General features: G+C 41.5%; 1 protein-coding gene across 1 annotated transcript in view; it reads left to right on the forward strand.

Annotated features, from left to right (window-relative positions):
• The window catches only part of LOC116974287 (PC3-like endoprotease variant B), a 699,630-nt gene that overhangs the window by 678,027 nt on the left and 5,625 nt on the right, over positions 1 to 15,978 (forward strand). Inside the window, exon 16 of the mRNA XM_033022605.1 lies at positions 2,072 to 2,192. Within this exon, the coding sequence (XP_032878496.1) occupies positions 2,072 to 2,192 (121 nt within the window). The remainder of the gene's footprint in view (positions 1 to 2,071; positions 2,193 to 15,978) is intronic.

Raw genomic sequence — 15,978 nt, forward strand, 5'->3', positions numbered from 1 at the left:
AGCTACTCAATCTTTTTGTGTCTATCTTCGGTTTGATCCAGCATCTGCAGTTCCTTCCTAAATATTCCCATGTTCTAACCAACTGCATTTCAGTATGAATGGCCTGACCAAAATCTTCTTCTTGCAATCACAAATGAAGCTGTTCTTTAAGAGGTGCCGCATGTCTTTGAAAACTATTAACTAGACCTAACCGCCTGTTGTGATGTACAGCCACTCAAAGGCATGATTATTGCTGGCTGCAAGTGACAATCATGTTAATTACTGAGGTGCCGTTTGCACTGGAAGCAGCAGACGTGATTCAATCCTGCTCAGCAACATCCCTGCCTATTGCTGGCTCTGTCCAATTTAGCCATTAAATCTTGATTTCCTCTATGCTGTTTGAAGTGTGGGTGTAAAATGTTATTTTTTGTGTTTGTGGATAATACTTCCAAGCCTCGCAATGGTTGTATGTTTTTGTTAGATCAATATATAGCTACTTTTCATCTCATTGTCAGTCTTCACTTTGAATTAACTTTCATTGTTTAGTTCTTCCCTATTTTAGTTTAGCTTAGTTTCGAGATACAGCACAGAAACAGGCCCTTCAGCCCACCGAGTCTGCGCCAACCAAAGATCCCCGCACACTAAAATCATCCAACGTACACTAGGGACAATTTACAAATTCACCAAGCTAATTAGCCTACAAACCTGTACGTCTTTAGAGTGTGGGAGGAAACCGGAGCTCCCAGAGAAAACCCACGCAGGTCATGGTAGAACATACAAACTCCGTACAGACAACGCCCATAGTCAGGATCAAACCAGATCTTTGGCGCTGTAAAGCAGTAACTCTACCACTGCGCCACCATGCCACCCTATTTCTACAACGACTTCTATGCAGCATGGTCACCAATTTACAACTGAACATTTCTTTGCTAATCAGCTAATCCTAACTCCTTCTAACATTCAGATTGTCCTTCCTGTTCTTTGAATACTTCTAAAACAGATTATTGCATACTAACAAAATGAAATTGCTGTGTCCCATCTAGTAAATTTGGATACAAATCAGCCTTTCTCCATTGCAGAAACAAGGAACTGAAAATGTTATTTACCAAGGAAAGACACAAAATGCTGGAGTAACTCAGCAAGTAGGTGATTCAGCAACTCAGTGGATAGGTGATGTTTCAGAATGAAGGAGGGCCTCGACCTGAAACATCACCTGTCCATGTTCTCCAGAGGTGCAGCCTGACCCGCTGAGTTACTCCAGTATTTTGTGTCTTTTCTCCATTGGAATTTTCCTCATCTATTTCTGATTCCATGAGTTTTGTTTAAGGCTTATTTCTCCTATGCACCAAACATACTGCCCTACACATTATATCCATCATTGCATCAGCACTTCAGCTGAATTCAAACAATTCCCTTCAATATTTGCCTTCTTACACCATTCCTTTCCTGGTATATCAGTACTGTGGTACTTACTCCAGCCTTGCCTTCCCAATCAGCCCAGTTTTTAAGCCCAAGGCAGTGAAATTCAAAACTCACTCTTCGATTTATTAATGTTTAAGAAGGAACTGCAGATGCTGGAAAAATCGAAGGTAGATAAAAATGCTGGAAAAACTCAGCGGGTAAGGCAGCATCTATGGAGCGAAGGAATAGGTGACGTTTCAGGTCAAGACCCTTCTCCAGTCTGAAGTAGGGTCTCGACCTGAAACGTCACCTATTCCTTCGCTCCATAGATGCTGCCTCGCCCTCTGAGTTTCTCCAGCATTTTAGTCTACCTTCGATTTATTAAGTTTTCTTTCTTGCACTTCTGATGATGCTCTTGTTCATTGCTGCCACTCTCCATCCATATTTCCATGAATATTTGTTTTCAAATATCCATTGTGTTTCTTGCGGTCTTGGATGGAGCTGTTCCCAAACCAGGCTATGAAGGATTCCGATAAAATGCTTTTTACAGCGCTTCTGTAGAAGTTGTTGAGAGTTGTTGGGGTCATGGCAGACTTGGTATCTCCAATGGTATCATGATTTAAATCCATGTTTCAGGCTGAAACGATAAAGTTTGATATCACCTTGTCTGAAATAATAACTATTTTTTCAGATTACCGATAATTTCAATTCCACTCTGGATTGCGACAGAGATGAGAAAGAATTAAGACATGGATTAATCTACAAATTTGAACTAATCTTCTGGGGAACCTACCTGGATGAAAAACAAGGAAGTACGTGAATTTCAGAATGCAGATAAGTATGAAAAAAGATAAAATAACGAAGATTTTTCGTATCGGACCTGATTGCAAAAAAATAATAAACTGTGGTTGTGACATACTAATATAAAAGCAAAACAAAACTGTAGACACAAAGAGGTAATGTGTAGGAAGGAAGTGCAGATGCTGGTGAAGAAGGGTCTTGACCCAAAACGTCACCCATACCTTCTCTCCAGAAATGCTGCCTGAGTTACTCCAGCAATTTGTGTCTATCTTGTAGATACAAAGAACTACAGAAGCTGGTTTCTACCAAAGATAGGCACAAAATGCTGGAGTAATTCAACGGGTCAGGCAGCATCTGTGAATAAAAAGGATGGGTGAAGGACACTTCTTGAGACTGAAAGTAGAGGGTGGGGGTGGATGGGGGTGAAGAGCTGGGGCAAGAAAAGACCAGGACCAAACAGGGCCAGCCATTAATGGCCTTGGGCAGGGCGGTGCGCTGGTAGGTCTGTTGTTGGCAAGGGAAGGTGTGATCTCAAGAGAAATAATGTGGAGAACTGTGGAACTGGTAAAATGACTCGGGAGGAGGGAGGGGAAGGGGGTGGGAGAAGGAGATGAACTTACTTAAAATTAAAGACTTTGATGTTCATACCACTGGGTTGTAAGGTACATGAGTGAAATATGAGCTGTTCCTTCAATTTGCGTGTGGCTTCATTCGAACATTGGAGGTGGCCCTGGACAGAAAGGTCAGTATGGGAATTGGTTGACAACCAGGAGATCCCGTAGAACTAGGCGGAACGTGCGTAAGTGTTCAGCCAAACGGTCGCCCGGTCCACGTTTGGCCTCACCGATGTACAGGAGCCCACATCGGGAACGTTGGATGCATCTCATGGGCTTAAATAGGAATGTGCTTGACAAGGGAGATACTGGTGGTGACTGAGGTATGAAACCGAGTGTTATCAACATAAGACTGTAGATGTTGGAAATGTGCAATGTGAACAGAACATGCCAGAAATACTCAACGGGGCAAGGGGCATTTCAGATCAATAGCCTATCATCAGAACAATGAAATGTTAGAAATTGAACATGTTCTAAGTTATTGAGAAGGGGAGGTGGTGAAAAAAATGAAGTGAATGTTTGTGATAGGATGGACCAAGGGAGCCTGAATGAAATAAACAGTTCTATAGGCTGAGAGTGTGATCAAGACACAGCAATTGTTTGCAATTTAAGACATATTTGATTTCTAACTTCTAGTTAGTCATACAGTGTGGAAACAGGCCCTTCAGCCCAGCTTGCTCACACCAACCAATATGTCCCATCTACACTAGTCCAATCTGCATACGTTTGGCCCATATCCTTCTAAACCTATCCTATCCTTCTAAACCTATCCTATCCATGTTCCTGTCGAAGTGTTTCTTAAACATTGCGATAGTACCTGCTTTAACTACCTCCAATGACAGATTGCTCCATACACCCACCACCCGCTGTGTGAAAAGGTTACCCCTTTTTAGTTCCTACTAAAGCTTTCCCTGCATAACCTCTCCTTATAGCTTGGGCCCTCGAGTTCTGGCAACATCGTCGTAAATCTTCCCTGCGCTGTGTCCAGCTTGCAATCACAGAAATTAGATTCTTTCTGTGGCATTCGCAAGCTCTATCCCTGACTCCTCCTTCATTTCTCTATCCATTTCTAAAACTTTGTTTCCAACCAATATCCATTTTGAGCCCCTACCACCAAAAGCTAACTTGAATATGTCTCCTGCTATCCTTTTACCTGTACACATTCTATTCCTTTATCTTTCTCATTTTCTTTCCTATCTTCCTTCCTTTTCAGCTGAAGATTCCATACCATTGTACTGGACAGAGTGCTTCCCCTTTCTTACACTTCTGCTCTCACCCCTTCCCTCTCCCACATTGCTGTGGTATTCCGCTCATTTTCACCTTTCAATCCATCAGCCTCTTTGTTCGACGTAACCGCCTTTTCCTCATTTTCAGCTTGATACCACTGGCAGACTCGCATTCACGTGGAGACCTGTCTCTCCATAACAGAGTGTGGTGAGTGTCTGTAATGTGCTGCCAGGAGAGGCGGTGTGGCATTCAAGGGGCTCTTTAGATAGACACATTGATATGTAAGAATTGGAGGGATTGGGATCACGTGCAGGCAGAAAAGATCAGTTTAACTTGGCAATATGTTCGGCACAGATACTGTGTGCAGTCAGGCCTGTTCCTATGCTGTACTGTTCTATATTTTATGTTCCTAACACTCTGTTTCATACCCCAGTCACCACTAACATTTTCCTTTTCAAGCATACGCCAATGTAAGCCCAAGAGATGTAACAGGTGCCCATACTATGGGGAGAAGCAGGAGAATGGGGTTATGTGTGAAAGATAGATTAGCCTGATTGAATGGCGGAGAAGACATTGTTTAGTTTAGAGATACAGCGTGGAAACAGGGCCGTCTGCCCTCCGAGTCTGCGCTGACCAGCTATCCCCGTGCACTGTACTATCCCAATTTACAATTTTTATCTAATCCAAATTAATCTACAAACCTGTACGTCTTTGGAGTGTGGGAGAAAACCTGAGCACCCAAGGAAAGCCCATACATACAAGGGAGAATGTACAAACTCCGTACAGAGAGCACCCATAGTCAGGATCAAACCCAGATCTCTGGTGCTGTAGGGCAGCAACTCTACTGCTGTGCCACCGTGTTGCCCTAAGGCTTGATGAGCCGAATGGTCTAATTCTGTTCCTATGACTTATGAACTTAAGAATTTATTTATTTTGCAACATTCTTTCTTTCTCTCTCTCTTTCTTTTTCTTTCTCTTTCTTTCACAACGTTCAGGTCCCCAAAAACATTACCTGGGCAGAGGAATGATTTGCATGATTTTGTTCAGTAAACTGGATTTTCTGTTCAAAAGTGGTCTCGAAACTGGGGAGAAGAATCATAGGTTGTTGACCGCTGTGATAGAAACTCCTCCATCAAGTCATGGAGTTACACGGCGTGGAAACATGCCCTTCGGCCCGACTTGCCCACGCCAACCATCAAGGAATCTAGCATGATTCTAAATCGATAGTCACCATTCATTTTTAATCCTTTGCCACATTTCATCTGGGTGATCCCTACCTGTAGTCTTCTACCGTGCCAATAAGGTAAATATGTTCTTTCAATCAGGAATTTTACAGCTTGCAAAACTGAAATATTCAATTCAGTTTTTGTTGAGAAAAAGGAGTTCTGCCAATTTCTTCGATGGAAGCTGTTTTGTAATTATTCTAAAATATTCAGATTCTAAAATCAGTTCAGACCCGTTTTCAGTTTCCTGGTGTAATCGCATAATTTTTTTATAAATAACCCTGCTTCCTCATGGCGGGTCAATTTAATCTCTCCTGCATCTGACCCTATCACAGACCATCCTTTTTGGTTCTTTCTTTCTCTCTTTTTGCTCTTTTCTGCATCCTTATAATCTGTTACCTCCCCAACTTTTTTAAGTATGTTCGTGTGTTGAAAAACGTAACTATCTTTCTCTTTCCATATATGGTTTCATGTTGTTCACACAGCGATAAGGCCAGTAGATATCTATCTTCAACTTGAGAGGCAACATTTGAAGTCTCAGTGGAACATCTCATCCAGATGCTGTCCAATTTGAACACCTCTGACAAAAAAAAGGGATTAAATAATATTCGGTATAAAGGAAGTAAAATCATCACGAGAAGCAAATAGAATATGAGAATATTTAATCTGTAGAAGGGTCTCGACACCTATTCCTTCTCTCCAGAGATGTTGCCTGACCCGCTGAGTCACTCCAGCATTTTGTGCCTATCTTCGGTGTAAACTAGCATCTGCAGTTCCATCCTACACATAGAATATGAGCAGTTATTATATACTTAAGAAAGAACCATGAATTCAAAAGAGGGTTGTTAGGAGACCTTTTAAATCTACTTTAATCATCCTACCAACAATGAGAGAGCGGTCCTGAGCTAATATCTACCTCATTGAAGAACCTGGATATCTTTAAACGGACTTCACTGGATTTAATCTTGCACTAAACGTTATTCCCTTTATCATGTATCGGTACAATATGGAAGGCTCAATTGTAATCTTGTGTAGTCATTCCATTGTCTGCTTGGCTTGCAACAAAGATCTTTTCTCTGTACCTCAGTACACAAGATAATTAACTAAACTAATCTTAAAATTAATATTGAATGGGATGACGGAAAAAAATGTGCAAATTTTTTTTTAAGTGAATTAGAAATTAGAATAATAATGATTAAAGCTGACGACTGCCTGCTATGATTGGCCCAGCCACAGGAATTTTGCTGATTGCATTGGACATCTTGGTCCCTAATTTCCTCAAAAGTTGTCTTTCATCTACTATATGCAGCCTTTCTGTGGGAGAATACATTGGCATGTAATTCTTTCAGTAGTCTGTGCTCCTAGTGGCTCAGTCGATAGCACTCTGTTGACTCTGTAGTACAAAGCTTTGTGTTCACGCCTATCCCAAGATCGAAGCTCACGTCTAAACCGACACTTCTGTGCATTTGTGAGGAAGTATAGCACTTAAAGAGTTTTTAATAGTTTGGATGAGATATTAAACTGAGGCTGCAAATATCTCGTGGCCTTATCTCTGTGTGATGACCAAGAAAATATTCTTGGTTTCTGATCAATAGTTATCCTGCAGTCAGAATCACTGAAAGATTGTCTGGTCATTATGATATTACTGTGTATGGGAGCTTTCTTTGTGAATCTTTCTTTCAGCATTGTTTTGTTTTTTCCATCGAAGCACCGATGGCATGTTTCCAGTTGTGTGTGTGTGTGTGTGTGTGTGTGTGTGTGTGTGTGTGTGTGCGTGTGTGCGTGTGTGTGTGTGTGTGTGTGTGTGTGTGTGTGTGTGTGTAAATGTGTGTGTCTCAATATGTGTGTACACGTGTGTGTGCCTCAATATGTGTGTACACGTGTGTGTGCCTGTGTGTGTGCCTGTGTGTGTGAATGTGTTTGTGTGAATGTGTTTGAATGTGTGTATTTGTGGATAGGTGTGTGAATGTATGTGTGTGTGTGTGAGTGTGTGTTTGTGTGTGTGTGAGTGTGTGTGTGTGTGTGTGTGTGTGTGTGTGTGTGTGTGTGTGTGTGTGTGTGTGTGTGTGTGTGTGTGTGTGTGTGTGTGTGTGTGTGTGTGTGTGTGTGTGTGTGTGTGTGTGACTGTGTGTGTGTGACTGTGTGTGTGTCTGTGTGTGTGTCTGTGTGTGACTCTGTGCCCTTTATGGGATAGTTGAAGTGAATAACACAGCACCTCGTTGCAGATTCCTTGCTTCATCCTATTCTGGGGATTTTCATCAAACAGCTGAATTTTCCTGCTCTGACAAGCTCTGCTCCAGGAAAGCTTCCAAGAAATGTAAGGTCTGCTGAAAACCCAATATCACTTCGCCCTCTGCTACTTGAACCCTCTTCTTGTGCTCTCATTCCCTCTCTTTCATTGACCACATTGTGAAGCTTTGCTCCAGTAGACTGTGAACAACTCCAGGAACACATTCCCCTTGTTTGCTTTGAAGCACCATTTAAAGGCATAACAGCAACAAAAACAGTAGCTTCTGGAGATAATCAATAGTTCACAAGTTCATGTCTATTAGTCATGGGAGCAGAATTAGGCCATTTGGCCCATTGAGTACATGGATAGAAAGGTTTGGAGAAATATGGACCAAACGCATGCAGGTGGCTCTGGTGTGGATGGGACGGATTGGGCTGAAGGGCATGGACTTCATCTTGCACTAAATGTTTTATTCCCTTTATCCTGTCTTTGTACATTGTGGCCGGTTTGATTGTAATCATGTCTTGTCTTGTCTTTCCGCTGACTGGTTAGCATGCAACAAAAAAGCTTTTCACTGAACTTCGGTACATGTGACAATAAACTAAACTCAAACTCTGCCATTCAATCATCACTGATTTAACTTTCCCTCTCAAACTCCTTCTCCTGCCTTATCCTCGTAACCTTTGACACACTTAGTAATCAAGAATCTGTTAATTTGTGCCTTTAAATACCCAAAGACCTGGCCTCCACAGCCTTCTGTGGCAATTAATTCCACAGATTCACTACCCTCTGACAAAAGAAATTCCTCCTCATTTCCTTGCTAAAGGAAAGTATGTCCTTTTATTCTGAGCCTGAGCCCTCTGGTACTAGAATCATTCACTAGTGAAAACATTCTCCCCACTCCCACCCTGTCCAGGCCTTTCAGGGTAGGCTGAGGAGAGAAAAACAGAAACAGTCTTTCTGTTTGATGAACTTTCAGGTGCTGCCTGCCCTGCTGAGTGTTTCTGCCATTTTCTTTTTTTTTATTTCTGATTGTCAGCATTATTTTTATTTACTTTAATATTACCACTAAGGATCAATAACGAATGAGTAGCATGCCAATTTGGATGGGAAAGACACCAGAGGTATACAGGCGTAATGCAGGCAAATGGAATAAGCATAGATCAGCATCGTGATCATCATGGATGAGTGGGCCCAAGCGGCCTGTACAATTCTGTGATTCTTTCATTCTGACCTTACTAAAGAACAAAATGCTGGGAATCTGAAATAAAATCAGAATATTCAGGGAATGTTCAGAAGTTCAATGTTTGTAGATAACATTTCCAGTTGATCACTTTCTGCCAGCCAATTCTAAGGATAGGTTTATAAGTTATAACATTAACTCGCTTCTTTTTTCTCCACACATGCTGCCTGCCTGGTGAGTATTTGCACTATATATTGGTTTCATCTATTGCCATGGTTGTGTCAGTCAGTTGTGTCTGCTGCTTTGCATACCAACCTCCCTTCCATTGACTCCATTTACCCTCACGCTATCTCGGCAAGGCCACCAGCATAATCAAGGATGAGTCACACCCCAGCCACCCTCTTTTCCCCTCTCCCATCAGGCAAGAGGTACAGAAGTGTGAAAACACATACCTCCTAAATCAGGGACAGTTTCTTCCTACCTGTTATCGGGTGACTGAACCATCCTACCAACAACTAGAGAGCAGTCCTGAACTACTATCTATCACATTGAAGACCCTCGGATAATCTTTAATCTGACTCTGCTGGCTTTATCTTGCACTAAATATTATTCCCTTTATCATGTATCTCGATTGTAAACATGTATTGTCTTTCCGCTGACTGGTTAGCACGAATAAAAGCTTTTCACTGTCCCTCGGTACACGTGACAATAAACTAAACTCAAACTCAAATACTATATATGAGACAACAACATTTCGCTACTAGTATAGTTTGGGGACGTTTTGTCTTTCATTCTAAATGTAATGCACTGGTGTGACATAGCTCTGAAATAGCTTTTGTACCAATGCGGCCTGGAATGATACATGGCAAATTGCACATCAAGAGCTGAGCCAATTTTGATCTGTCAGAGGAGAGGAAACATGCACATTAAAGGCCTTACCCCAGGCTGCGTAGATGTGCAGCATTTGCAGTCATTGTTTCTAGTGCTTGACCAGAAATTGCAGTGAAATATGCATTTTGCTGTGTTGAACCTGTACTTTGAAGGATTGTTTTTGTTACTTTGAGAGGTAGCAAAATGCTTGCAATGCAGCAGGTTGAGTCACTGCATTTAAAATCATTACAGAACCTGAACTCTTGTTGAAATAGGGTCACGAAAGGCTACATTGCCCTTATTTCCGTCGACATGGTTGTGAAACACAACCCAGGCTGACTAGCCGGTGAGACAGGACACTTTATCCCAGAACAACTGAGCCTTTTTTTTCATGAATGCCTAAAGTGTTTGTTGCTTCAAGTGAGAGATTGTCAGTTTCTATCCACAGCCTGAGGCAAACAAGACTGCTACTCTTTAAAAAGATACATTAATTTACAATTGTTTGTAAGGATTGTACCAAGTAAAGAGATTGAATCTGTAAAGTACAAAAGATAAGAGATGGTAGTTCCAACTTCCCATTTACAGATTGTTTCTCTGAGATTTCTTCTCCTGGAGGTTTCTATTGATTTGCTTTGTATTAAAAATACACTCAAGATTATAAAGTGACTTCCAAAATCCTTCATGATTTAGATGACAGCCTTTCTAATGGTTATTTTTACAACAAATTTTCAGCACTCTGATTAAAGCACTCATCTAATTCAAACATACCAACACATTCATTTGAAACTTGAGAACAATACAGAACAAAACACCCATCATGAACTTACACTTGCAGAGTAACAGATACAACAAGTAAACAGGTGTTGTGGGTTACCGATTTTCATGTCATCTGCAAACTTACTGATCAGATCATCTACATTTTCATCCAGATCATTTTGTTAATAACTGAAGTCCCAGCACTGATCCTTATGGAATATCACTGGTCACAGATCTCCATTCAGAGAAACACCCTCCACTACTACCCTTTGTTGTCAATGACCAAGCAGATTTTATATCTAATTTACCAACTCATTGTGGGTCCCATTTGGCTTGGGCTTCTGGATCAGCCTGCCATGAGGGACCTTGTCAAATGCTTCACTAAAATCTATGGGAATAACGAAGCAAAGCCCTACCCTCATCAATCATCTTCATCACTTTCCCAAATAACTCAATCAAATTTGTGAGACAGGACCTACCCACACAAATCCATGCTGGCTTTCTGCAATAAGTCCGTTCTTTACCAAATGCATGTGAATCCTTGTCCCTATCAATCCTCTCCAATAATTTCCCTGCTGTTGATGTAAGGTCCAGCAGCTTATGATTTCCTGGTTTGTCTCTGGTGCCCTTCCTAAACAAAGGGACCTTGCCTGTGGCTTGAGAGGATATCAAGTTCTCAGTCAATGCCTCAGCAATCTTCTTCCTTGCCACTCTCATTATTCCGGGATAGATCCAATCAAGGCTTGGAGATTTATCTACATTATTCCCCACCCATTCCCATTAACTTCCCGAGTTTCTACCATCCATCGCACGCTAAGCAATTTACTTTGGCCAATTAACGTGCCAATTTATACATTTGACAGAAGGACAAGCACCTGATTTCACCCCACTCTTCCACTTAAAATTTCCACTCATATTTTCCAGTCACAACCAAACTTCTAGCCTAAGATTGGGGTTTGTTTTAGACTTTAGAACCAGGTAATAAATTAAGAACACAAGTAATCATTTTAATTCATTGAGCCTATTCCACACATTCAATGAGATTGTGATTGATCCATGTATCCAGCCTTTCCCCAGATTCGTTAATACCTTCAGTTCATAATGATATCCAGTTTACTATTAACAATGATCAATTTCCAATTGTTCTTTATGGAACAGAATTCCAAACTTGAATCACGATACAGAATTCATTTTCAAATGACCCCACTCCGAAACTCCGAACTAACCTAACTTTTCATAATTTACACCTAGAAATTGAATCCATTTGTCGCTATTTGCAAATTGAATATAAAAGTCAGTTTGTGCATGTTTTAACATGATATTGATCATTTTCAGAGGCAAACCACATCAACCCTCTCAACCCCATTATCCTGCCTTCTCTCCATAACCCCTGACACCCATACTAATCAAGAATCAATCAATCTCCACCTTTAAAATATCCATTGATTTGGCCTCCACAGCCTTCTGTGGGAACAGTCTATGGCTGCCAGGACAAGTTCTGAAGCTCTTCTCTGGTTTTGGTCCAGTAGTTTAGTTTAGTTTAGTTTAGTTTAGTTTAGTTTAGTTTAGTTTAGTTTAGTTTAGTTTAGTTTAGTTTAGACATACCGCATGGAAACATACCTTTTGGCCCACCAAGTTCACGCTGACCATCAATCACCTCTTCCCACTAGTTCTATGTTATCCCACTTTCACATACACTTTTCTTACACGCTATGGGCAAATAATAGAAGCCAATTTTGTGGAGCGGCATGGTGGCGCAGTGAGAGAGATCTGCCTTACCAGCGCCAGAGACCCGGGCTCGATGCTGACGACGGGTGCTGGCTATTCGAAGATTATACGTTCTCCCCATGACCTGTGTGGACTTTCTCTGGGTACTCCAGTTTCCTCCCACAATCCAAAGACATACAGGTTTGCAAGTTCATTGGCTTCGGTAAAATTGTAAATTGTCCCTAGTCTGTGTAGGATAGTGTTAGTGTGCAGGGATCACTGCTCGGTGGAATCCACGGTTTCCATGCTTTCGAATGTGGGAGGAAACCAAAGCACCCAGAGAAAACCCATGTGGTCACAGGGAGAACATGCAAACTCTGCACAGATAGCGCCTGTGGTCAGGTTTGAATTTGGATCTCTGACATGGTAAGGCAGCAGCTCTACTGCTGTGCCACTGAGTGTCCCTGGGCATAGAGTGTTCAGCATAACAGGGAATGGATGAAGTCCCATTGTGAAACATGCAAGTCCTGTTTTAGCATATGTTTCTGGGTGTGAACTAGCCTGAAACTATTTCAAACTTGTTTTTGATTAAATTTGCAAATTCATTTTTGATTTGATAATAGAATTAAACACAGTTATATATTAGCACAGTAAAACCAGGTACAGCATAATCCAATTTTAATGTATAAATACATAATGTGTATTCAAGTTAAATTTTCTCCATTGATTCACTGGTACAGCCAGTTAGTACTGAAACATAAACCACCAAGTCAATGTTTTCTGAGCAATGTACCTTAGACATCCATCATGTTTTACTTTTTCATTCAGGATAAGAGATGCATTTGCTCCGTGTTTTTATTGAATCTTATTATATTAAAATGTACCTTAAACAAAAGAATCACATTCATCTAAAAATAAAATATTGGTCCTTATTAAGCATGCTAATTGTGATTGGAAGAAATTAATTTAGTGCATCATTTCCAAACTAAATGTTGTTAAATTGGAAAGGGTACTGAGAAGATTTACAAGAATGTTACCAGGACTTGAGGGTTTGAGCTATAGGGAGAGGCTGAGCAGGCTGGGACTATTCCTTGGAGTGCAGGTGTATAAGATCATGAGGGGAATAGATATGGTAAACGCAGAGCCTTTAACCCAGAGTAGGGGAATCAAGAACCAGAGGACATAGGTTTAAAGTGAGAGGGAAAAGATTTAATAGGAACTTGAATGGCAACTTTTTCACACAAAATATAGTGGGTAAATGGAACAAGTTGCCAGAGGCAACTCTGTCATGAAGGCAGAAACTACAACAACATTTAAAAGACATTTGAGTGGGTACATGTACAGAAAAGGTTTAGAAGGATATGGGCCAAACACAGGCGTGGGTGTAGAAGCGGCATGTTGGTCGGCGTGGATAAACTGGGCAAGAGGGCCTTTTTTCATGCTGCATGACAGAGGCAACTTGAGGCCTGACCTTGTGCACTGGTCGAACTCTCAGCTCATGGTGTATTTTGCGGAGCTCATAGTCCCTTGGGAGGATGCTGTGCAGGAAGCCTTCGAAAGAAAGAAACTGCGATATACAGAGCTTGCAGCGGAGGCAGAACAGCGGGGCTGGAGAGCTAAGATCTGCCCGGTAGAAGTTGGATGTCGAGGATTCGTGGCAACATCTACCTTAAGACTGATGAAGGACCTGGGGATCAGCGGACAAGCCCTACGCCAGGCCATCAAAGAAACATCACGGGTGGCAGAGCAGAGTAGCCAGTGGCTCTGGCTGAAGAGGAAAGACCCCATTTGGTCTCCCAAATAACCGACTAGACAGATGCAGAGGGGGATGGTTCTAGGACGCCAGAATGCCTACTGAGCCTACTGGAGACGTCGTGGGTGCAATCAGCGAAACGTCGATGAAAGTAGGTGCCCACTTGATAACCCCAATGACGTGTCTGCCTAGCCTTTCTCAACATCAGAGGAGCATATGTGAGTGCAGAACGCTCCCATCACCATCGGGAGTAAAATTATATTTGGCACTTTGGACTTTTAACATCTAGTCCTGTGTATTTGTAAACATATGACTCTAAAGTGAATTGATATGCACAGTGCTATGATATATTAAATTTTGTAAAAATGTCATGCTGAGGAAAGAGATCTTCTTTTCACTTTTTGCATTGTATTATTGTTATATTCGAAGAAACTATTGTTCTCTCTGCCTCAGTGGTGTTTTAACAATACTTGGATTTTTGCACAACTGTAAAGTTTTCACCTCGCTGTACCAGATATCCTGATTTTCCTTCCACAATGAATTGCCAATTTACGCAGAAGATTTGCTCGGTGCACTAGGTATAATGAAATGGTAAGCGTCCTTCTGATTTCATTGCACCTGACGCAGAGAGCAAATCTTCTCCCCATATAGCAATTTGTGCCAAATTACAGTCATTGTTGAGCTGTGACTATTTGCCTTTGTGAAATTGTTTTGAGACTGCCCAAACTAGATTCATGGAAGAGCAGTAGTTATTTTAGACTTTAGAGATACAGCGCGGAAACAGGTCCTTCGGCACGCCAAGTCCACGCCGATCAGTGGTTATCCCATACGGTGACACTATCCTACACGCTAGCGTTTTTAACAAAACCAATTAACCTGCAATCCTGTACGTCTTTGGAGTGTGGGAGGAACCTGAACCACCCAGAGAAAACTCACACCATCACAGGGAGAACGTACAAACCCCATAAAGAAAGCAAACCCCAGGGGAGGAAAAATATGAAGTTGGTATATCCCTTTTGCGCGGTTTTTATAATAGAGCTTTGGTTTTTTGGGGGGTTTTTTTTCCTTTTTCCTCCTTTCCTTTCTAGGGTCTATTTCTTAATTATTTTCTCCAACTAATGGGTCTCCATTTTTTTTTCTCATTGATCACTCTTTTACACGAACACAACTTTCTTTCTCTCACTTTCTCTACTTTCTTTATCTATATTTTCCCTTAAAGCTTAAAAAATGAAGGGGTACAATAAATGTAATAAGATATATCTGGCTTGTACTATTGTAATTTACTGTACTTCTAATAAATAAAAATATATTTTTTAAAAGAAATCAAACCCGGGTCTCTGGTGCTGTGAGGCAGCTGCGCTCCTGCTCCGCCACTTTGCCACTCCAAATCAGTAATACCAGAGGACATAGGTTTAAGGTGAGAGGGGAAAGATTTAATAAGAAGCTGAGGAACAGCACTTTCACTCAGAGGTAGATGGGTAAAGAGCTGTCAGAAGAGGTAGTTGAGGCATGTACAGAACAACATTTAAAAGACACATGGACAGGTCCATGGATAGGACATGTTCAGAGGGATATGGGCCAAATGCAGCCAGGTTAGATGAAGCATTTTGGTTGGCATAGACAAGTAAGGCCAAAGGGCCTGTTTTCATGCTTTCTAACTAAATTTAGTTTAGTTTAGAGATGCAGTGTGGAAACAAGCCCTTCGGCCCACCAAGTCCACACTGATCACTGACCCCCGCACACTAGTTCTATGCTAACCCACTTTCGCATCCTGTAGACTAGGGGCAATTTACAGAAGCCAATTAACGTGCATGTTCAGTACAAAGGGATGTTCCTGTGCTTCCAATTGCCTGTGTCTTTAATTTTGCACCTCATTGCCGTTCCGCCTATCTGTCTGTGGCCTCCTGCAGTTTTCCAGCAAGGACAATAAAACCAAGGAACCACTCCTCATCTTCACGATGCCGACTTCAAGTCTCAACATGTAATGCAATAATTTCACTTGGCTTTCTTTTTTCTGATACTTGGTATCAAAACTGGTAGGTGCTGCTGTAACATTAGCCAGTAAAGTCCGATCAAAGATGGACCAAGGGACTCCAATGATGTCGATAGTAGCTCAGGACTGCTCTGAGCTACTGGTTACCTCATTGGAGACCCTTGATATCTATGTTTGATCAGATTATACTGGACTTTATCTTGCACTAAACGTTATTCACATTATTTCCTTCATCATGTCT

This window comes from Amblyraja radiata, chromosome 6 (genome assembly GCF_010909765.2).
Source record: "Amblyraja radiata isolate CabotCenter1 chromosome 6, sAmbRad1.1.pri, whole genome shotgun sequence".
Taxonomy (NCBI): domain Eukaryota; kingdom Metazoa; phylum Chordata; class Chondrichthyes; order Rajiformes; family Rajidae; genus Amblyraja; species Amblyraja radiata.